General features: G+C 43.2%; 2 protein-coding genes across 10 annotated transcripts in view; both read right to left on the reverse strand.

Moving 5' to 3' along the window:
- The window catches only part of TFDP1 (transcription factor Dp-1), a 76,814-nt gene extending 74,010 nt beyond the window's left edge, over positions 1–2,804 (reverse strand). The window contains exons 1-2 of one of the 5 annotated variants that reach the window (XM_014600480.3): positions 2,683–2,804; positions 1,732–1,808 (exon numbers count right to left, since the gene is read on the reverse strand). In XM_014600480.3, coding sequence (XP_014455966.1) covers positions 1,732–1,743 — 12 coding nt within the window. In that variant the 5' untranslated portion in view covers positions 1,744–1,808; positions 2,683–2,804. Of the gene's footprint in view, positions 1–1,093; positions 1,189–1,731; positions 1,809–2,229; positions 2,320–2,493; positions 2,612–2,682 lie in introns of those variants that run through there. The other 4 variants (XM_019484978.2, XM_014600481.3, XM_019484977.2 and 1 more) reach the window with 4 other exon arrangements.
- A 3,129-nt stretch (positions 2,805–5,933) lies between these two features.
- Positions 5,934–24,248, reverse strand: part of TMCO3 (transmembrane and coiled-coil domains 3) — a 61,177-nt gene continuing 42,862 nt past the window's right edge. For 3 of the 5 annotated variants that reach the window (XM_059721055.1, XM_014600469.3, XM_006272464.4), the window contains exons 11-14: positions 18,450–18,600; positions 9,741–9,820; positions 9,069–9,218; positions 5,934–7,505 (exon numbers count right to left, since the gene is read on the reverse strand). In XM_059721055.1, coding sequence (XP_059577038.1) covers positions 7,392–7,505; positions 9,069–9,218; positions 9,741–9,820; positions 18,450–18,600 — 495 coding nt within the window. In that variant the 3' untranslated portion in view covers positions 5,934–7,391. Of the gene's footprint in view, positions 7,506–9,068; positions 9,219–9,740; positions 9,821–18,449; positions 18,601–19,171; positions 19,315–24,248 lie in introns of those variants that run through there. The other 2 variants (XR_009459196.1, XR_009459197.1) reach the window with 2 other exon arrangements.

The raw sequence follows: 24,248 nt of genomic DNA on the forward strand, positions 1-24,248 counted from the left end.
TTGGCCCTGCTGCCAAAAAACATTGCCAACCTCAGTCTTATGGTCTGCATCATTGCAACTTGATTAGCAAAATATAAACTCACCTTACAGACTCTTAGGAACCACAAAAATATAGGGCTATAAAGGGACTGAAAGAGATCATACAGTCCAACTTTCTACTCCAAGGCAGGATTAAGTATGCTTAGTTTATTCCTAACAGGGGTTTTATAACAGACAAAGTTCCAAAGGAAGAAAGATTCACAACCTCCTTTGGTAGCCTGCTTCACTGCTTTAAGTACCCTTATCCTTAGAAAGGGTTTCCTAATACCCAACTTAAATCATCTTTGCAGTAAATTAAACTAATTATTTTCCCCTACCCCTGTGAACAGAGAGAATAATCAATCACCTTCTTTATAAATGAACTTGTACATATCTAAAAATCTATTATGGTCCTGCCAATCTTCTCTTCCTAAACACATTATATTTTATGCTGTTTCTCCCTCTCAAATTATCCTCATATGCATTAATTGTGTAAGTTCTTTTATTTTTTTTGAAAGGATAGATTTAAAAACAAAAATAACTTCAATATTTCAGTAATTTCAAACTCCTTAATTTCACCCTCATTTAATAGCAGGCCTTCTTCCTTTTTATCCCCTGAGCTTCTTTAGCTATCTGTAACACATTTTGCTACCCTTATCTTTTCCTGGCAAGCTCTCAGCAACTGTGTATTTTGGTTGGTTGTCTCCTCATTCATTAAGTCAGTCTTAAGGTTTTTCTTAAACCACATTTTACAGAAATCCTTGCCACTTCGAGGATTGCAACAGTTCACATCATCCTCAATTAATTAGATCAAAATCAGTTTTAATTAAAAAAACCCAAACAGCTATGCATGTTCTCTACATTTTTAAATCTTTAGGATACACATCTTGATATACAAATGAGAATATTTAAACTTCTTGGTATCTTGCCAATAAGGAAGTCCAATGATAATAAAATAAGGTAATAATTTAAATTAAGAGTGCAGAAGATGAATATTCTTATTGTACAGAAGGACATTAAAAGTGGAAAAGGAGAGAAACAGTTTAAAAGATAGTCCCTTTTCATTATGACTCACCTTTAGGTTGAACAGCTTCAATTGTGCAGCCTACGGGGAAATCCCCCGAAGCCTGAATCCTAATGGCCCTAAGTGGCATCATTTTGGTAGTTTCAGAAGAAAGGTGAAAGAACGAAGGCATGGAGACTGAACAGCTTACATAGGAACTACCTCAAATATGATGTGGCTCTTAAATAGGGTCGAGTCAAGGCATGGCAGTGATACTCATCTGTCCCTCTGTATCACTCAGAGGTAACTGGCTGACAACTTTGAATGCTAATAATAAATTAATTCACTTGTTTGTTTGTTAAAAAAACCTGGCACAATAATGAAAAATCAGGTTTTCAAATCCCCAACAAAAGCACACAAAATGCCAGCATCACAAATGCTTTTCAGCAAGATGGTGGTTCTTGTTATGCTGCACTGAACAAATGGCTGTAGGTCTTTTCAAATCTTAAACTCCCTCCGCCCCGGTTCTAGAGCTCATAAAAATTCTATCCCGAGCTTCCTCCAGGAGCAACAAAGACAGCGCAGCCCCCACCCAGCGCGGTGCGGAAAATGCACTCCCACCGACACCGATGCCATGGGCACAATGCTCAGCCCGCTTCGTTCCCATGCATCACCAGACACGTGGAAACGGGCTGCTCCCGCGCACTCACATCTTTTGCCATGTTACCAGTGCCTTGAAACCAACGTCGGGGCCTGCTGAAGCGAAAGGAGGCAAGAGTCCAACGGCCTAAAAAAGAAGAGAAAGAGAGAGAAAAACACCAGCTTTAGCTAGGAGGTGGGAAAAGTTTTGGCAGCACTATTGGCACAGGACCACACAGGTGATTTCTCTACTTAGCGAAGTGGTGCTGGGACGCTGAGAACAGCCCTGGTCCCCTCACAGCATGGCCAACCCCTCTGATGGGGCCGTCTCCCTCCCACCCCACCCCCACTTTGGACACTGCCCCCCTTCCCCCTCCCCGGCTTAGCCCTTTGCAACCCACTCAGCCCCAGGGGCGACCTCCCCCCCATGACTCCCAACAGCCCTCGGGGTATTGCAGCCAGACAGGCAGGCAGGTGGGGCAGGGCCGGGTGCTGTCCAGCTACCCCCGCTCCAACCCCCCCCCCAACGACCGCACACGCGCCCCTCCCCCACACAGCCCTCCGCCAACCTGTCACGGCGGCAGTCGCAGGCCCTAGGCCTCAGGGGCCGACCCCAGCGCGGCACCCCCACCCTCGTCCCAGCCTCGCAGCGAGGAGCGGCTGCCGGGCGGTTCCGCTGGCGGCTCGGGGCCTCTGCAAGCCGCCGGGGCCGGGCCGGGCGCGGGGACACGCGCGGGAGCCCCCTACCCACGTGCCCTCGGGGCAGTCCCTCCCCCCCCAGCAGCAGCAGCAGCAGCGACCGTTGCCCGTTGCCCACCCCCCGCCTCGCGCACCTGCTCACTCTGCCCCCCAGCTCCCCGCCGAGGGCGCCCTGCGCGGGGTGGCCGGGGGGAGGGGGAGGGGCCGGGCTGGGCTGGGGGCGGGGCCCCGCACGCACCGCCCGAGGGGGATCGCGCCCCCTCCCCCCGCCCCTACCGTTGGCAGGAAGGAGGATAAAAAAAAAAAAAAAAATTGAAACTTACACTTTTGTGCGTCCCCCCGGCGTGACGCTGCGCGCTGACGTCACGGGGGAGAACGTGCCTCGCCCGGCCAGACGCGGGGAGCCCGGGGCATCCTCCGCCCCTGACGTGGGGAGGGGGGAGGGAAACGCGCATGCGCGAGCTTTTCGCGCCTTCCGACTCTTCCTGTCTCGCCCCGCCCCCCGCGGCGGCCGCGCGGGAAGCATGGGCGCGAGAGCGGCGCGGCGGGAGGCTGTTGGCCTGCGGCACGTGGGCTCACGCGAGGGGGCGGGGCAGCAGCGCCCCGCCCCCACGACGGCGGTGTGGGGAGGGAGGTCGGCGTGGTACTAGGGAAAGCTCTCGCACTGCTTTTCTCCTCTCTCCCACTCCCACGGGTGTTCTTTTAAGCGAGGGCTGGCTGCCTTGCTGTCAGCACCAGACCTCAGAAGAGCTGCCACGGGCTGGGTGCTGGAGCCGAGGCCCATCTTGCCCGGTGGCAGAGAGCGGGTCTGTCTGTGGCCAGGATTTTCTCCACTCTCCTGTATTAGGTGCAGCTTCCAGGTCCAGGTCGCTCCTCTCTCCCCTGCTCGCTAGCTCCCGCTGCCCCATCCCTCTTGGAATCCTAAATTCTCAGCTCAAGAATTAGGGGTCACAGCATGGAACAAGTTAACACAAGGCAGTTCTTTTTCAAGCCTGGTGTCAAGGATGTGGATAAATTGGAAAGTCCAGCAGAAGGCAACGAAAATGGATTGGGGGCTGGGGCACACGACTTCTGAGGAGAGGCTAAGGGAACTGGGTTTGTTTAGTCTGGAGAAAACTGAAGCGGGATTTGAGAGCAGCCTTCACCTACCTGAAGAGGGGGTTGAAAGAGGATGGAGCTAAACTGTTCTCAATGGTGGCAGAGCAATGATCTCAAGCTGCAGCAAGGGGAGTTTAGATTAGATATGGAGAATTTTTATGCATAGCTTGTACTTGGTACCTGCCTACCTTACAAGTAGGTACAAAAGTACTGCTTAGAAGTGTGTATCATAGAATCAGAGAAAATTAGGGTTGGAAGGGACTTCAGGAGGGCATCTAGTCCAACCCTCTGCTTAAGCAGGACCACCCCAACCAGATCATCCCAGCCAAGGCTTTGTCTAGATGGGTCTTAAAAACCTTAAAGGGTTGAGTGTCTACAACCTCTCTGGGTAACCTGTTCCACTACTTTACTACCCACCTAGTGAGAAAATTCTTCCTAATATGTAACCTAAACTTCCCTTGCTGCAACTTGAGACCATTGGTCCTTGTTCTGTCATCTGCCACCACTGAGAACAGTCTAGCTCCATCCTCTTTCAAACCCCCCTTCAGGTAGTTGAAGGCTGCTTCAGACTTCTCTTTTCTAGGCTAAATAAGCCCAGTTCCCTCAGCCCCTGACCCTGAACCGTTTTCATTGCCCTCTGCTGGACTCTCCAATTTATCCACATCCTTGGCACGTGGCTTGAAAAAGAACTGCCTTGTTAACTAATTTCATTTTGTGACCCCTAATTCTTGTGTTGTGAGTAATAACTCCCTAGTTACTTTCTCTTCACAGTTTAGTATTTTGTAAACCCTTCTCATGTCCCTGCTTAAGCATCCCTTTTCTAAACTGAACAGCCATAGCCTTTTTAGTCTCCTGTGGAAACCCCTCCATAGTGCTAATCAGCCCTGTTGCCCTTCTTCAGACCGTCTCCAATTCTTCCATGTCCTTTTGAGGATCAGAGGGGTAATGAGCCTTCTGCTAAATGCTGTACCCCCATGTTTCCACCCCTACCTCTGAAAGAAGATTAACTAGGGACAGAAGAAAAACATCTCATTTAGACTCTATCTCTTCTTCATAAAGACTGCCTCCTGTCTCACCATCATAGTCAGACCTTCCAGGCCACTTACTGCCTTTCTGTCTAAAGCAAGAACCAGCAATGTTTTTTCACAGAGTGCCAAAAGCAGCCACAACCTCATCTTGTAAGGTGTTGATGTGCCGGGGCGGATAGCAAAGGAGCTGCAAGGGACCTGTGATACTTGTGGCAGCACAGCCCCTGTCCTTTCCTTACCATATGCCCCAAGGCATATGTACCAAGCAAAATGCCTTCATGTGCCACACTCTGGCACCTGTGCTGGGGGTTGCCGACCCCTGGTTTAAAGTACTACTGAAGTGGTTAAATTAAAAGGTACAGCACTTGTTTTTCCTCTTACTGGTGCAAGAGTGCGTACACAACCCTTGTTTACAACCCCCACAAGTGTTCCAGCACATTCTGGGGGGTTAATGACTGCCTTCAGATATATATACCACTGAGTATCTTTTTCCTTCAATACTACAGCATTTACCCCTGCACTTTAATCTGGCTTTTCTTCATGATAGTAGTGTTGGTCAGTGTTTTTCTTATGCTCTGCTGTTTAATTTTCTTTCAAGTGTATTTTCAAAAGAGAATAGGTCACTCAAGTTCAGGCTATGGAAGCATGACAGAATTGTGCACAAGATAGCTTATTTTCATGGTGTCATCTCTCACTAGACTTGGCCTCAGCCTCACTCATATCAGAAGATATGTGAGAAGAAATGGGATATCTGTTCCATTTAAGTGCAGGGCCTTCAGCACTGAAATGCCTTCTGCCATGCAACAGGAACTCAGTTGTTCCAAAGATAAATGTGATGATCTCCTATCATCCTGCACTGAAGGGTCTTCCTCAGCACATCCGAGTAATAAATATTGCAATACAGATTTAGAATAAGGCATTTTATCTAATGCCAAAAGAGGGGCAAAAACAGTGACTGCTCCACAGGGAAGGATCTCTCTCTCAAATTCTTAAAACTTCTCAGGACATCTGACTGAATCAAGAGTCGGTCCCATTTATGCAAATTACATTCAATATCTGGACCAGCAACATCTGTCCAAATATAGCACATGTGCACATCCGTGTTTCAAGCCAGCTAATGACCAAAATACCACTCTCCTTTCATGTGGCTGTCTTAATTTCAAAAGAAAATGAATAAAAGATAGCTCTTCTTTGACATAATCTACTCAATAGCATAAGGAAAAGTTCTCCATAGCAGATTCATATTTTATTCTGGGTTCCTGCCCCCCCCCCCTTTTTTTTAAACAGGACATTTGGAAAATCTACCAATATCCTGGCATAAATTAGAGCTTCATTTAAGTGTGAAACAGTAAGTTATTTTGACTGCTATACAAGTAAACAGGCTGATGAATTCCTTTTGTAAACTGAATGTCCGATGCTGAAATAAAAATGATAAAGCAGATTCAAAGTTTCTTTCTATTAAAAGAAAGTTTATTATCTGAATACTATTTGCTTAGATAGTGGATTCTTGTAGATTTAATAATTGGCATGTTAGATTCTAATGTACATATGCAACATGCATCTTTCTATAGTTGACTCACAAAAATGGCAGTTTCATATGACAGTACAATACTTGATTGAAAATGTTACTACTGTACATATGTCTTTACAGTTATTAAATACATCTTTGTAGTGTAATAAAAACAGGACACAGCAGATAAAAAGTCCCAAGATGAATCACTTTAGTTTCTCTGAGCAGACTACATTCTACGACATTTAAAGAAAGGGCTCTTACAAAGTTTACTCTATAACAGACTAAAAAAAAAAATCCAGACTCATATAACACATTCAAAACATTGGTGTTTAAGACACTCAAGTTGATCCAATATTGATGCAATGTAATTATGCCAGTTTTCAATGCATACCCAGAGTTGTCACTTCCTGTGTTGTTCAAAATAATTTAACCAAAATAATTTGTAAAGTAGAATCAACATTGACATCCAATCTCAACAACTTTTAGTAAGTAATTTAAATGTTTCCATGTCTAGTTCAAGTTCTCAGAGTTAGGTTTTCCATACGTACACTTTTATTTTGGTCTCAATGAATACAAAGTATAAACAATCAGTAAAACAGTAAATCAATAATTGAAAGTGTTGACAGTTGGAATTAGTCTTGAAACATAAATTAGAAGTCAGGTCACCCCTAAATCAACCTTTAGGTCAGAAATATTGTCAATAAATAGAAGACGCCAGAACAAATAAAGTTACAATACAAATAAAATACATAAAATGTTTTAAAAAATATCATAAAAATCAGAGTATGAATGTATAATGCTGGCTGCATCATTTTGGAATATGCATTTTAGCACTTAAAGCTTTATGCCAGAGCTGCTAAACCTTATTTTTGTGTAAATGTCTAGGCTTTACACACCACTGAAAATGTTTTGCAACCAATGCAAAACCAGCATATTAACTCTTAAATATTACACGCTTAAATTGCTCAAGAGTTACATTAAGAAGGTACCATAGGCACCATAAAAATAACTTGATTTTTTTAAACAAGACTTTTATGAATGAACAGTACAAGATGCAAATCAATGTAATAAAAAGGCACATCAAGGCAAAATATTCAGGGTGATTTGCATGATACAGTATTTAAAAATATTTTCTACTCTGTATAACTGATTGGATCAAACACAAAAAAGTTATTCTAGCAGATTCTAATATGACAGTGTATTTTGTAAAAGCTGTGCAATCATCAGTATACCAAACATTTTTTTTATGTAGTGTCAGTATAAGGCTCATAACCAAGTGCATGTTTAGATAAATATTCCAAACCCTCTTGCTTTCTAACTGCATAGAGATACAATGAGCTACGAGGAGAATCTCTGCGAAGACTTTTTTCTTTTTAAATTATTAAAAGTCTTGTCAGGTACTTAAGCGTCTTTCTGGCCTTGGTACACATTTCATAATTCCAGCTCTCCACAGTGCAGGTGCAAGTAAAAGACTTAGCGTAGTCACACTCAAGATAAGGAGGTAGACCTGAAAATTAAAAATCAAAATGTAACTTCTACAGTTCACATTCATAGATGCACAATAGATTAAGAAAAGGTTGAAAGGCTAATGAGATAAGTAAATTAAGAACTTTTCTGGACCACTCTTCAGTTTGACTTCTAAGTCTGATCCTGAAACTGAACATGCCTGCAAATACAAATGCACATCATACTTAAATTTAACCATGCCTCCCACATTTGGAATGTATGTACAGGCCAATTTTGAAAGCATAAGGTATGCAAATAAAGGCACTTGTCAAATACCAAGCATCTTTTACATTCAAAAAATAGGATTATTTAACAGCAGAATACTAGTCATTTTATAGGCAACCAAATAATAAGCCATGCATTGGCTGTTCACATTTATTCTGGAGACACAACTATACATTCTGAAGTATGTTGTTAACACATTATAAAATGCAAAATAATGTAGAGAACAATGACAGAAAAGGTACCACTAAAATATATCACAGCCTGCTGAACTCATTGTACGCACAAGAAGGCCTCAAACAATTGTTATGTTTCTGTGTTTAGACAACTTGCAACTATTTTACAAAAGTGCAGTTTTTGCAATTTTATTTCATGTGACACATGGAAATTAGTCACCCAGTACTAAAGTGTTTTGGGGTGTTGATTGTTTTGAGTGAGTATTCACATTGGCCATAGATCATTACAAGTCAAACTTGCATGCAGCACATATAAGTTTATGCATCTCTGTTTTATTTAGTTAATATGTCAAGATCAGTCACAGCCTACCACCAAATTGGATTGTGTGTTGCAGATAAACATAGTATGAAAACCTAATAACTATTAGCATATTTACTCAAATCCAAGACAATTTCCTCCCCCCATTCTGCATGGGGAAGAGAGCCCCTTGTCTTAGTTTTGAGTACAAGGCTGGGGGTAGGGTGAAGGGAGGGCAGGCAGATGGCGGCAGCTCTGATTTCAGGCTTGAGCTCAGGTTAGAGCCAGAATCAGAGCCACAGTAAGTGCCTGCTCCCCCACAGCCAACCTCTACAGCCTCTGTCCCCACCAATCCCCACAGCCTGTGGCTAACCATCAGGTGTAGCTCCTGCTCCATTCCCTCCCAGGGCACAGAGCACACAGAAGCTCTATCACTTGCCTGGCTAATCAGCAGCAGTGGCAGCTCAGGCCCTTGGGACGCTGCTGATTGGCAGAACAGGGGACAGAGCTTCCATATGCTCCATGCCCTGGCAATGAACAGAACTGGAGCTATGCCTGGCAGTAAGCTGGGGGGGGGGGGGGGGAGGAGGGGAGAGAAGGGGGCATAGGCTGTGAGGAGCAGGCATGGGGATGGAAGGGCTGGTAGGCTGCAAAGGGGAGCATGGAGGGGTGCAGAGGGCAAGGGAGCTGCCTGCCTCCCTGCTGCTGCTTTCCCTGATGTAGCAGTGAAGTAGGACAAATTTAAGATAACCCTCCGATAATTAGATTCTATACAGGGAAAACTGTAACAAATTTTTAAATTTTCCCTGTATAGAATCTAATTATTGGGGGGGTCATCTTAAATTTAAAGTCAAAGTCAATAGCTTACCTCTCGAGAAATGATCCCTGCTCTGCGTGCTCTGCTTCCCAAAACAAAAGAGAACTCACTGACTTGCGCCAGCCCTGCTGAGACAATCCACTTGATATACTGGCTGCTCTTTGGAAGAATCAGAGAAAGGACAAGCACTGCCAAAACAAACTGGAGGGGGGGGGGGGTTGTTTTTAGAAGTCTGGATGATAAAAAGTGCTTACTGTAATGGATATAACATTTTTTACCATATATTTTGACTGTACACAGGACAAACCAATGGCTTTCTTAACCATAATTTCTTAATGCACAATAAGACAGTTTACACTAACAAGTGTCCTTTGAACAGAAAATAATAGTACAGTGTTTGGTATAGTGAAAAAGCATTTGATAATGCTCTCATAAAACCAACAGATCTAACAGATCTAACCAAGTACATGTTTACCTGTCTAAATATAATAACAATTTCTATATTCAGCACACAAATACTAGTAGTCTGGCATCAAAATACCTATGAATAAGAGTTACAGAGCACAGCAATAGTAATGGTATTTTACCAATAATATTTATATAAATCATTTTCGGTATGTATACAGCATTTAGAAAAAACTGTCACATAATGGCGATTCTAAAGTAAATTACGGCATACAACACTTTAAATAGCTATGTTATCAAGGGATAAAGAAAATATACCTTCATTATGACAACTGACAGCGTAAGAAATAGCAAGATGGTGAGTTCATATATTACAAATGTGGGGAAAACATGAAGCCCTGAAATAAAAAAAAGCCAACAAAACGGTTATAAGCATTAATTTACAACATTCTTTTCCAGCATAGAAGAGGTCTGATTCTTTGCAGGTTTAGGTTCCTTACACTCCTGTAAAGATGACCGTTTGTCAGATAGCTATCTAAACCATTGCACAGAATTGCAGAGGTGCTCTGGGTGACTGCTTCAGCTTTTATTCCAAAAGGCAGTACTCCAATTGAATGGAGAAGCAGCATCTACTGAAGAAAAAGCTGCAGCATGAGCCAAGCAGCTTTTTCTTAATTCAGCAACTTCCTGCAAACTAAAGGAGTTGCGAACCACCCAGATACAAAAAGTCAAAGATCGATTATACTAGTAAATTAATAAAAATATACATTTTTTAATAAACAGAGAATGATGAAATCTTCACTAATTTTACTTTTAGTTTCTTTTAAATAATCATTAAAATCATTGAAAAAAATACTGGCATATTAAAAGATGATCGTGTGATCTGGAAAGGTTGCTGAAAAAATTTCAGGTTTGGGGGGCAGGTTTATAAGCAAAGGAATAACTGTTACTCAACAAAACAAACACCTTTTCCATCATAAGCGATTTCAATCTCTGATTTCTGTTCTATTTGTGACTGAGCTGGAATATCCTTAGTTCAAAACTTGGCTGTTAAAAGAATATTTCCAAAAAAAAAAAAAAAAATCATGAAAACACTTAAGGTTTAATACACGTATTTGTAGCATTTTTCTCCAAACATTCTGTAAACACCTGTCACTGTTTCAGTATCATTATTTAGCAATTAAAGTTGGGGACTTGCCAAATTAATGGTACTTCCCAGGAGGGCTGTGCAAAAAGCTTCAGACGCTGATTTAATCTGGTGGAGATTCGGCACAATTCGGCAGCTGAATCTCTGAATCCAAATCGAATCAAGAGACCCTTTAATCTCTCTGAATCAAACTGGAACCCTCCAAATCAATTCAGAGAGATTTGGAAAGATTCGATGATTTGGACATAGACACAGCTTTAAATATTTTTTCTGCATACCTCAAGGTACCAGGTCGCTTGTGAACGCTGAGATGATGGGGTGGATGAAGCATTCCACAGGAGCTCGGGGGAGGGGGGGGGCAGCACACACAGCAGCAGACCTGGAATTGGACCGGAATTATTTCCGGTCCACTTCCGGATTCACCGCTGAGTACGCATGGGGCCCCACCCCGCCACACTCCTGTGGGACACTCCATCTGCCCCACCATCGCAGCATTCACAAGCCACACCTGGTACCTCAAGGTACACAGAAAAAACATTTAAAACTGTCTATGGGCGAATCGCTGATTCTCTGAATCAACATCGAATCTTCAGACTCAGATTTGGCTGAACTGAATCAGGACAGTGATCTGAATCAACAAATCAAATCGCTGTCCCTGATTCAGGCTGAATCTGAATTGAATACGGCTCGATTTACACACCCCTACTTCCCAGCAACAGTCCCTTTCCATGGTATAGCCTGATCTCTCCCATTAGAAAGGACTAGAAAACAAAAAATAAAATTCCAAAACTCTTATCAAATATATTCTATAATTAATGGATTTGGGGCTAAATTGATTTAATGGCAACAGTAAACTTGAAGCACAGAACATTCCTATCAGTACTACCTACTGATGCAGTAACCCAAACCACTTACAGCAGCACCCACCTGACTTATTTCCCCAGAGATGTCGTATCCCAGTGCTACCAAGACTTGAGGTCACACACTGATAAAATCTTGGTATTGCGGTTGCAGAAATTTATGCTTGTGTTCTAGAGCTGGAAGAGTGGAAGGAAAATCCTAAAGCCCTTAACTTACATGAATAGCAAATAGTTCACTCAAGTCAGTGGGAGGTTAACCTGATTGAATATTAGGTACTGTAGATTCTGATTTACATGATCTTTCACACATTGATGTATCACAGGGCACACTTTATATTGGCATAGCACCTAACTAGGCAAAATCGAAAACAAAATTCTCAGTACTCAGCTCCTGCAAAGAGTTTACTCAACCAATACAAACAGGAACACTTCCTTAAGCAAATCGGTGTTGACTTACAGCTGGATTTAAAACCTGCTTCAGGGTTCAAACAACTTGACATAATACATTTTCCCTAGGACCTGAAAGCACACGAAGCACATCCTCAAGCAGACACACATCCAAATGAACCATGTTCTACAAACCTGGAGCAAATTATGCTAGTCCTTTTAATGCCACTTGCAAGCAAATTTCCAGTATTTCTACCCTAAGGTATCAAGCCCACAGCAACCGCTAATGGGCATACCTCAAGTAGGGAAGCTAGCTTTCTGGAAAGATTTATTTAATATAATTCAAATAATTTTGGAATCCACAGACACAAAATGTTTGGCTCTCTAGACATACAGGCAGACTCTTCTATTTACTGTTCTTAATTTAATCAATCTCTTACTAAAAAAATAATCATCAAGGTGAGTTACTTAAGGGACAGCTTCCATTAACAAAAGTTCAAGCACTGAAAATATGGAAAACAAAACAAGTATTGCTAAAATCCTGATTCACTTCTAAAAATTAATAGCTTTTACAAATACAATATTTTAAAATATAATAATAATTTCATTGATTATTCCAGAATCCTTAAACAGACTACTCACACCCCAAAGCATGTATGTTTTACAAACATGCATATACACACACATGCATATCCTCCCCGCACAACCTTCAGAACTGACCTCTTTCACTTGAACTGGAATTGTAAATTGGTGCAGGGAAATCATATTCTTATTCTCTATGTGGACCAGTCTACAAAACACATGTATACTGCTAGTACCTTAACAGTATTTGCGAGTTGGCAATGGAATGCCAGACATCAGAATTTCTGGTTTCTATTCCTGGCTTTGGGAACAAAGTATGGTCCAGTGGTTACCAAGAATATAGCTAAGCTTAACACTCATGTGGAACTCCACCCAAGACCCACAGATGTGAAATGAGACTACCATTTGAGCTGAACAATCAGCTCTGTTAGCATGAAGGCAGGGATAGCCATAACGTTTATATTTGAAGTCTACTCACTTGGAGTCATGCTGTTAGTGTGAAGTGCACAAGCACATAATCTGACATTTTATCTTTGAAACGGAATGTGGCAAAATGTGTTTTGTCTCTTGTACTGTACACCAATATTATATTCCCAATGACCTTGTGCAATTTCTCAGTTACCTCACCAGTAGATGAGTGAATAGTTAGTTCCCCTTGGTTATGAGCACGGATCTTTGGATAAGGTTTGTGAAGGGTCTGGACATTAACAGGAATCAGCTGAGGAGTTAGGACTAACATTCATAGGTTTTTGTCTTGATACCAATAACTCAAATCATTAAGGTCAGAATTGCACCAAAATTTGACCTCCTGATTGATTCTCAGTTCATCACATCTCTTTCTAAATTATCAGGTATTGTGAGAGGCATCTGGCTGTGCATGCCAAACCTTTTGGGAGCTTTCTGCGTTTTTAAAACAGCTCCTGAAGAAAGGACCAACGTTAATGCTTATGATAAATCCATGAGAATTTGTAGTAAAAACTCTGAAGCAGTGCCTAATTCACCTGGAGGCAAGCAGCAGCATACCAAGAAAACGATCTGGAGGACTGTTTTGCAAGTCCCTCCAATGGCAAAGTGCAAGTGTGAAGAGAACTCCAAGGGGGTGCCTTATAGATATCCACAAGACAGACATTCTTAAGAGCAGCTACTAGTATTGCATGGAGTTTACTGGAATGTGCCCTAATCACTATCAATGGATCCTCCTGCGTGATTTCATAGATTTCCAGAGATTTTATTTGAACAGCCTCTGGATGAAGATCACTGTCTTTCAGCCACAGGAAGAAAAGGGCACACACAACCAAAAAGATATATATATTTTTTTTTTGGAAAGCCTCATTGTTTTACATCTAGTGTATGCAGCAATGCCTCCCCCACCTTCATCTGATCCCTCATTAGATGAGGGTTAATTTGTCATACGATCAGCCGCTTTTAAAGTGCTCTGCAGCCATGCATGTGTGTCACAGCACAGCTGTAGAGCACTTTCAGGGGGCTGGTCATGTGACAAATGTCATTTTTTTTATCAGTGCCTAGAATGGCTACTTCCCAACAGTCCTTGCCAATCTGACCTGTGGGAAAAAAATCCTTCCTCTACCCAAATGTAGTGGTCTTCTTGTCCCTATATGTGCCCCTAGGAATCTATGAGAGAGAGAGACAGAGACTAACCAAGGAAAAACTAAATACCAGAGACTAGCATTTTGAGAGCTTCCGTAGAGATCGGACATGATCGGGATCAGACTGAAAAAGCTCCTTCTCAAGCCCTGGTTGGCTGAAAGGAAGGCAAAACCTGGAAAAAACAGATGAAACCTTTCACACTTCAGCATGGAGCATAAAGAAGGGCAGCGCTCATGCAGGCTGTCTGGATACAGCTAGAGCTCCAAGTTCGGATACATGCACATTTACAACAGAATGTGCACATACTCAAGCAGCTGATTGAGAAGAATTGTTAGCCAGGGCCCAAATCCAAAGGCAAATCCTCCCCTCACTTATAACTGTACAAAAACTGCACCGGTTCAGCTAAGGGCAATTAAAAACATATTATGTACAAACAAGGTGACATTTAACTTAAATTTTAGATCTCAGGGTGAATTTGCAGGGCCAGTGATGAGACTTATTTTTCCCTGCAAACAGACCAGTTCTAATGTGGATTCAGGACAGAATGAGTTAGGAAGTCCTCCCAATTTTTACTATAATTTTCCAGTTGAACTATATTTTTATATGCGGTCCTTTATTTTACCAGCGATAGAAATTAAATATACCTGACTGATATACCAAGCTACCTCAAGATCCAAATCTTTACTCTCTACAACAGAATATCTTGCTCATTCAGCAGTGGCCTTTTTCCTCTCTGTTCCACCACCTATTCAAGCTACCCTTGATGCAAGATGCTCTAGAAGAGGAAGAAAATCCCAATAACAACTCCCTCTTTTCCAACGTCTTAAAGTATACTTTTACCTTTCCTCTAAGCTGTTATTTGTCTGGATAATACTTTATTTAAATTCTATGTAACTTTATTACTTTGGATAATAAAGTATTGGGATATATAAAACACATTATACAAACTGTAGTGCAGAGGAGATAAACATGAAGCCTGAATGCCAAAAAACCCAAACACCTTGAAATTTCAACCTCCATGCTTCCCCCCCACACACTTCTCACAATGACCTACACAAATAGTTTTATGTTACATCACACAATTTCTCACAACCAACCTCTTTCCACAAACTCTTGAACTCTAGTCCATACTCCCATTTAAGCTTTTTACATTTAATAGATGAGACACTTAAAAGTAAGATAGTTAGCACCGTAACCTTTTTGTGAACTGCTAATGTACATATCATATTTCTTCTGAAGTAACATCATACATTTTATGCATCCATTCCTCCATGAGCAGATTTATTCTCTGTAAAGCTCTACAAACATTTTGGGGTTCATTACTGCTAAATTAATATCACAAAAGGAAGAGATATTGCAGTGCTCAAAAGGATATTCTTATCATTCAAGAACAGAACAGGAAGTAACATTTGAAATAGCTACTGTCTGTTACTAGTTAGGGTGGACAGAATACTGCCTAATATCTCACCATTTTCCTTTACTCCCTTGTCTGACTGTGTCCACCTGTTGTCTTCTTTTACACTAATAGTAAGCCTGCCCCAACAAATTTACAACTTGCTTTGTTCTTATACAGTACTTAACATTAAACAATTCTGGTGTATGACTAGGTTCTAAGGTGGTAATAACTACTATATCATGGAGATGTGTTTTAACAGCTCAGTTGAGAACATTTAGCAACGACTGTTCCAACCCAGTCACTTACACAGACCCAGAAGTTTTACTCTAGTCTAACAAATTCCCCATCCCACCTAAAGATTCATTTTAAGAGTCAGCTAATCTGCAATTTGACTGATTTGAGTAAATTACTGTTGCAGATTGGGCAACATGTCATTAAAACTGGTGGGAATATTCATTTTAAGAGAGCTGTAAGAAACAGTTTAAGCTTCTATGCCGAATAATGGCCAACAAACCAATACACAGGTACATGTATGGGTATTCAGGCACTGAATTATGTTAGTGAAGTTCATAGTTTTATAGTAGCTAGGGTCAGGAGGGACCTGATCATCTAGCCTGACCCTCTGCCACAGGCAGGAATGAATGCTGGGTTCACAAGACCCCAGACAGGTGATCATCCAACCTCCTCTTGAACTTGCCCAAGGTAGGGGCAAGGACCACTTCCCTGGGAAGCTGGTTCCAGATTTTGGCCACCCTAACTGTAAAAAATTGCCTCTAACCTAAACCTATTCTCCAACAGCTTATTACCATTGTTCCTCATCACCCCAGGTGGTGCTGGGGAGAAAAGGGCTCTACCTATTTGCTGTTGATCTCCCCTGATGAGTTTGTAGGCAGCCACCAGGTCCCCCCTTAGCCTCCGTTTTCTGAGGCTGAACAGGTTCAGGTCCCTCAGTTTCTCCTTATAGGGCCTGTCCAGCTGCCCTCTCACCAAGCGGGTGGCCCTCCCCTGGGAAGTGTTTGCATAAGGGTGAGTGCTTGGAAGTGAGAGAAGTTGGAGAAACAGAGAAGGAAGTTCTATACAAAGCCTGAAGATGCTTCAAGTGAAATTCTACAACAACATACAGTTTTTGGGGTGAGTGCTCACTAAAAGCACCTGGGAGCTACAAGCAAAGAAACTACCTCCTGTTTGATTCTTCCTTTTCCAGGTATGCGTTTATGTATTGCATCTAAACAAAGAGAACTGCAACAAAAATGCTCAACTCCATATTCAAGTTTTTCACCTAACCTAAATAAAACTTTAATAAATAAGAACCATTTTTTTGCTGTAATAAATATCCTTCTGCAGAATATAGGATTTAAAATGACAAACTTTTTTACCTTAAGGTATTTCAGCTATTTGTTTAAAGTAGCTCAAAGGTTAGCAGTTACTTGATTAAATAGAAATTAGGCATGTCAATTAACTGCCATTAACGTGCGTGATGAACATGGTAATTGATTCTTGTGTTATTTTTTTTAACGCATTAATCACACGTGGTTTTGGAGCGCACACCATGCTCCACCGCTGTCACCACTGCCTCTGGGCTGCCCAACGGGGCAGTGCTGGCAATGCAGAGGACCGCAGGGCAGCCCAGATGTGGGTTTTAGGCTGTTGCAGCAGGAAGGCATGGGGGGCAGACGCACACAGACACATACAGATGAGCAACCACAGCATGCACACACCCAGGAATGCAACCCAGCAGTGTGCAGAGTGGTGCCCAGCAGGTAAACCTGTGAAGGGGAAGGGGCTGGGGGAAGAGGGAAGGGGTGGAAGGGCAGATCAAGGCTCCCACAGTGAGGGAGAGTGGGGCAGAGGCAGGGGCTAGGATGAATGGGGCTCTGGGGCCAGGGCAGGTCATGGGATGGAGTCAAAGAAGACTTGCCCAGGAGTGGGTAGGAGGAGCATGGCTCCCCACCGCTGCACACACCCCCATGGGAGGTATGGGGATCCTGTGGCACCCCAGATTTGTGTGCAGGGTGGAGGAGGGCTGGGACTCAGTGCCCTGCGGCCTTTGCCTCAGGAGCCACATGCTGGCTGCATGTCCCCTGCCTAACCAGGGTGGAAGGCACAACATGGCATCATGTGGCTCCTGGGGCAAAGGCACCAGGGTGCAGGACCCCAGCCCAAAGTGGACAGCCCGCCTCTGCCTCATGCATAAATCCAGGGGGCACATGCCCTCTTGCTTCCCCCAGGGGTGCATACAGCAACAGGGAGCCATGTCCCCCCACACCCCTGGTCAAGACGCCTGCAGCTCAGTCTCACAACCCAGCCCGGCCCCAGGGCCCCATTCACCCCAGCCCCTGTCCCACTCCCTCCCTCACCATGGGGGCCTCAATCTGCCCCCTGCCTCTTCCCTCTCCCACCACCCTCCCCCACAACAGATTTACCTGCCGGGCACTGCTCTACACGCCACTGGGCTGTGTTCCTGTAGCATTACCATATTTCCAGTTTCAAAAAAAGAGGATACTTGTGAGGGGGGGTAGGCAGTGATATTCCCGTGCCCTACCCCTGCCCCTCACTCTCAAGCCACAGCCACCACAGCCCTGCTGCTATCCCTCACTCCTGACCCACAGTACCCTGCATCCTGCCAGAGCATATAGGGATTTCTCTTCCCTGGGCTCCAAACCCCCCCATACACACCACCCCAACAACAACCATACAAAGTACCTGCACAATTTTGCAGTTTTCTGTACATAATTTTGGTGAGTTTTTATCTGTATGATTAAAAATTGCAATTAATTGTGATTAATTTTATTAATCATACAACTAATCACGATCAAATGTTTTAATCATTTGACAGCCCTAATACAAACAGGACTACAGAGTTTTAACATTACGTACTTAATTTACACATTCATAAAATATTTTAATGCTATACTTAAAATATATAATACATTTATACAAACTTCACACTTAAGAAAATATTCTAATAGATTCATACAAAGCAAAAATTTCCCTCCCCACACAAGTTTATGTAAATTCATAAATTTTTAAATTATGTTTTAGATTACCTATAGATGCAAAGAAAATGATGGCAAGAAAGTCCCTTATTGGTTCAATACAGGACATGATCTCTTCAGTAACCATGTGCCCCTGAGAAGAGATCAGTGCGCCAGCTAAGAAGCATCCCAATTCCATTGAAACATCCAAAAGCTCTGTAATCTGTCAAGAAAGAAACATTTATTGATCTCCTCTTGCTGAAAGATTTAATGCCAGTTTTACAGGTAGACTAACTACAAAACTACTACTTATAGATTTGATGTATAAAGCTTGCCACATCAATGGTTTAACCAATTAAAGGAATTTGAGAGAGAGATATTTCCTTTCAATAGTGACAAATTAATTTTGATGAATCTGGAATATTCACAAGCCAAAAAAAAAAAAAATCCTATGGAAACAAATGTAAAAATTTGCATTCTACATTTAAGGTATTATTATTAATAATTAATATCAATAATTAATATTTTCTCTTTGGAAATAAAATCCTTATTGACTTCAACAGAGGCAGGATTTCCCTCAAATACTTCATGTGTTATAAGAGACAGAGAACCCAGTAAATTTCCTTCCACTTTTCCAAAAAGAAAACTAGATTTATAATTTGAGAAGATATTGAATTAAAGCTGGTATTGAATACCCTGCTGTTAGAGCTGGCCATCTTGCAAACCATTATACATTATATTCAAGATCAATTTTTGGACCTAGTTAGATCAAGCAATGACATATCACACAATACCTTTTTGGACAAAATTAATCATGTCTTGGATGATGTTAAGGTGTAAGGTATGAATCCAAAGCCCAAGTAACTTCAGGCAATGAAAGAGAGCAATAACCTCTTCAACATGTACTGCCTGGAATATTTTACTACAAAAATGGAACCTGCAATTTAAGAAAAGCTGTTTATTTTTAAAGCACTAGCATATGAATGTTCACCACACCACTCTATTTGTGTACACAGTTCTGAACAATTATAAAATAGTTAATAAAATGGAATGGGTCTGTCAAGAAACGCGATTCCTTATCAGCAGGGATCCTGGTTTTCTCTTTTACAAAAAAAAAAATTCCCAATTTTTGGATTAAAGAGAGTAACCCAAAATCCGCATTTTTTTATGGTTTAAATGAAACACCACTAATATACAGATAGATATACAGTGGTATTTCATCTTAAATCATGGGAAAATGTGGATTTTGGGTTACTTTTTTAATCAAAACATTGGAGATCTTATCAAATAAGAGAAAACCAGGATCCCTGCTTATCAGTCAAAACTAATGCAAAGATTACTGCCAAAAATCCCTTCCATTTAGTTTCAAAATACAGACTGCTCTTAGCAACAGTTTGAAATTAAAGTCAGCAATTCCCTTGATTCAAGGATGATCTCTACTGTGGCTCATTGATAGGTATTAAGGCGACTTAAAAGTCCAATCCTTGAGCCACAATTCTGCCCACAGAAATTGCAGATCTTTCCAAGGAGAGAGTAAGTCATAGACCAGGATTTCTCTTTTCCATCCTCCGCTTTTTCTTCTCTGCTTTGTCTTGCCCTTCTTTGCTTTCAGGGCAAGATGCGCTACCTCCAAGTGGGCTGCCACTTGGTTGAGGTTGTGGCACCATTCCCAAGTTGGTTAGCTGCTATCTCCTCCTAGCTCTTGATGTCAGCATCTGTTTTCTTGAGGTATGCCTTCAATGTATCCTTCAACTGTTTCCTCTGGCTGCCATGACATCTCAAGCTTCAGCTAAACTAGGATTGGAGCACTTGGTTTTGGGAGTTGAGGGTCAGGCATCAGGGCTGTGCAAAATTTTGCCAGCCATTTCATTTTGGATGCATTTCAGGCCGTTTTGGCACCCAAAACACCAAATCTGAATCAAAATAGAAGGCTCCAAAACATTTCCAAAATGAAATGAGACATCCAAAATGTTTCAGGAAATTTTGCAGAGGGTGGGTAGCAGCAGCAAGGAGACTCCCAGAGTGGATCTCTGCTCCCTGCAGAGCCAGGCCACAGAGCGTGGCAGGGCTGGTCCCTACCACGCGACCTGGCTCTGCAGGGAGCAGAGATCCAGGGTAGCATGGGGCTGGCAGCAGTGGCGAGGAGACCCCCAGGACAGATCTCTGCTCCCTGCGGAGCCAAGTCATACAAGCAGGAGAAGTGCAGGGTGAGCAGCGGCGGTGAGGAGACCCCCAGCATGGATCTCTGCTCCCTGCAGAGCCAGGTTGCACAGCAGGGACCACGAGGCTTGGTCGCCGATCTGCGCTGCTCCCCTGCCCCGCAACCCGGCATGACAGGGATCAGAGATTCATGCAGGGGTCTCCTCGCTTGCACAGAGAGCAGCGGCCCTTCCCCTCCCCTGGACGAGCCACCCACAGCCCCATCCTGCTCCCCACTAGGGCCCTGCAGTCCCCAGCTCCAAACCCAACCTGGCTGAGCAGTAGGGCTGTGCAAAACTTGCAGCCCATTCGAAACAAATTCAGAGGAGAATTGGCAGAGCCAAATCTCCAAAACAGATTTGACCAAAACAAAACAGAACACTGATCCAAAAAACCAAACTGAATCACTGTCCTCCGAAACGGCCAATTCCAAAACCAAATCAAAACACAGCCATTTTGCACAGCCCTATCAGGCATCCACATGCCATGTCCAGTCCAGTGAAGTTGGTGCTTGAGGATCACCAACTCAATGCTGGTAACTCTCGCTTCAGCAAGGATGCTACCATTTGTGTGGTGATCTTCCTATTTAATGCAAAGGATTTTCCAGAGGCATCACTGGTGATATCTCTCCAGGATCTGCTCCCCCCCCAAAATGATAATGGTAGGTCACCCACATTTCGCATCTATAAAGGAGAATAGGGACGATGACTCAGAGTAGGGATGATGAAACAAATGCACTGTAGACCTGGATCTTAGTATTTTTTATTGATTGCAGTCTCCAGAAAAGCATGCTGAAGTGATTTCCTGAAGAAGGCACTTATGCACTGGATCCTATGCTGGACACCCTCAGTGTTCACTCTCTGAGAAAGGTGGCTGCCAAGGTAAAAGAAGTGCTCAACTACTTCCAGGGTCTTTCCCTTGAATGATAATTTGAAAAGGGGGTCACATTTGAGGCCTGGAGCAGGCTGATAGAGGACTTCAGTTTTCTCCATATTGAGAGAAAGACCCAAAATTTAGCAGGCTTCTGCAAAGAGATGCAGTAGTTTGGGGAGGAGATGAGCAGCCAACAGTGGCATGAACTATGTGCGCCCCTAGTGGCTGGGGGGCACAGCTGTGCTCACAGCAGAGGAAGCACAGCGGTGGTAAGTGTGGAGCTCCTGCACGCACTACTGGCACTGTCAGCGGCAGGGGGGAGGTGGGGGAGGAAGTGTTGGCAGCGCCTTTTTGTAGGGGGTGCACTGCCAGGCTCAGGGGGTGCACATGCACCTGTATGGACCCCCTACGTGTTGCCCCTGAACAATGGCAAAAGAACAGGTTAGGAACGATTTAGAAAAATCAGATGTATACAAGTCCATGGGGCCAGATGTGATGCACCTGAGGGTGCTGAGGAAGTTGACCAATGTGATTTCAAAGATAGTGCCCAGCTTCTCTGCAAACACATGGTGATTGGGAGAGGTCTTGGATGATTGGAAAAGGGCAAATATAGTGCCCATCTTTAAGAATGGGAAGGAGGAGGATGCAGGGACCTACAACCCAGTCAGCCTCTCCTCAATCCTGAAAAAAATCATGGAGAAGGTCCTCAAAGAATTAATTTCTAAGCATTTGGAGGAGAAGGTGATTAGGAACAGTCAGCAAGGATTCATCAAGGGCAAGTCATGCCTGACCAATCTAATTGCATTCTATGATGAGATACCTAGCTCTGTGGATGTGGAGAGACCAGCGGACATGATATACCTTGACTTCAGCAAAGATTTTGATACAGTCTCCCACAAAATTCTCACAAGCAAGTGAAGGAAGTACAGGCTAGATGAATGGACTGGACTCTAAGGTGGACAGCAGGCTGGCTAGATCATTGTGCTCAAAAGGGTAGTAATAGATTTCATAGACATTAGGGCTGGAAGGGACCTCGGAAGATCGAGTCCAGCCCCTTGCCCGAGGGGCAGGAAGTCAGCTGGGGTCATAGGATCCCAGCAAGATAACCATCCAATTTAGTCTTGAAGGTGTTCAATGTAGGTGCTTGAACCACCTCCGACGGCAGGCTATTCCAGACCTTGGGGGCTCGGACAGTAAAGAAATTCTTCCTTATGTCCAGCCTGAAACAGTCTTGCAGTAGTTTATAACCATTCAACCTCAATGGCATAATGTCTAGTTGGCAGCCAACACCAAGTGAAATGCCCCATAGGTTGGTCCTGGGGCCAGTTTTGTTCAATATCTTCATAAAAAAAACTGGAAGATGGGATACAGCACAACTTTAGCAACTTTGCAGATGACACCAAGCTGGGAGAAGTAGTAGATACAATGAAGGGTAGGGTTAGGATTCAGAGACCTAGACAAATTGGAGGACTGGACCAAAAGGAATCTCATGAGGTTCAGTAAAGACAAGTGCAAAGTCCTACACTTAGGACAGAACAATCTCATGCACCAGTACAGGCTGGGGACTGGCAGCTCTGCAGAAAAAAACATGGAGGTTACAGTGGGCAATAAGCTGAATATAAGTCAACAGTGTGCCCTTGTTGTGAAGGCAGCTAACAGCACACTGGGCTGTTTTAGAAGGAAAGCTGCTAGCAGGGTCAAGGGAAGTGATTATTCCCCTCTGTTTGGCACTGGAAGAGTACTGTGTCCAGTTGTGGGGTCCCCCACTACAGAAAGGATGACTGACAGGAGATTTAATAGCAGCCTTCAACTACCTAGTTCCAAAGAGGATGGAGCTAGACTGTTCTTAGTGGTGGCAGATGACAGAACAAGGAGCAGTGGCCTCAAGTTGCAGCAAGGAAAATTTAAGTTACATATTGGGAAAGATTCTCTTACTAGGAGGGCTGTAAAGCACTGGAACACGCTACCCAGATAGGTTGTGGAATCTCCATCCTTACAGGTTTTTAAGACCTGACTAGGCAAAGCCTTGGGTGGGATGATCTAGTTGGGGATGATCCTGCTTTGAGGAGGGGGTTGGACTAGATGACCTGCTGAGTGAGGTCCCTTCCAACCCTAATTTTCTATGCTTCTATGACTGTTGTTTTGAATACTTTGGTAGACTAAAGAGCCCTCCATCCATTCAGTATTCAATATCGATTCCGGAGGGGAGGATCTGGATGATGATCAAAAGTGTGGAGAACAGACCTGAGGCAACAACATCCTTGCTTGCCTCCCAGTTTGGATGACAAATGGATCAGTCTCCAATCTGCTACAAAAATGATCCCCGTCATCTAATATCAGGAGAAGTATCAGGACCTTCGTGTATTTTTCAGGGTATCCAAATTTGACCAGTACTTCTCCCAAGGCTTTGCAACTGACTGAGTCAAGGGCGTTATTGAAATCAATGAAGTCCATATATAAGTTCCAATGTCCAAACAGTTTTCTTGGTCTTGATGGGCAACAAAGATCATGTTAATTGCTGCATGGGAATGTCTGAAACCACATCAAGATTCCAGTAGGACTTCCTCAGCAAGATGATGAGGGTTCAGGATGATGTGGGCAAGGAATGTCCCTGCTGTGGAAAGGGGAACAATACTTCGATAGTTCCTTCACACAGACTTTCTTGAAGGTAGACACTATGTTGGCATTTCTCAAGTCCACTAGGGAATTCCTCATTGTTCCAAAGTCAAAGAATAAATTTGTGGAGTCTCAATACCAGTTCCTCACAGCCAGCCTTGAAGATTTCAGCAGGTATGCCAT

The sequence above is a fragment of the Alligator mississippiensis genome, chromosome 1 (genome assembly GCF_030867095.1).
Source record: "Alligator mississippiensis isolate rAllMis1 chromosome 1, rAllMis1, whole genome shotgun sequence".
In the NCBI taxonomy this organism is placed as follows: Eukaryota; Metazoa; Chordata; order Crocodylia; family Alligatoridae; genus Alligator; species Alligator mississippiensis.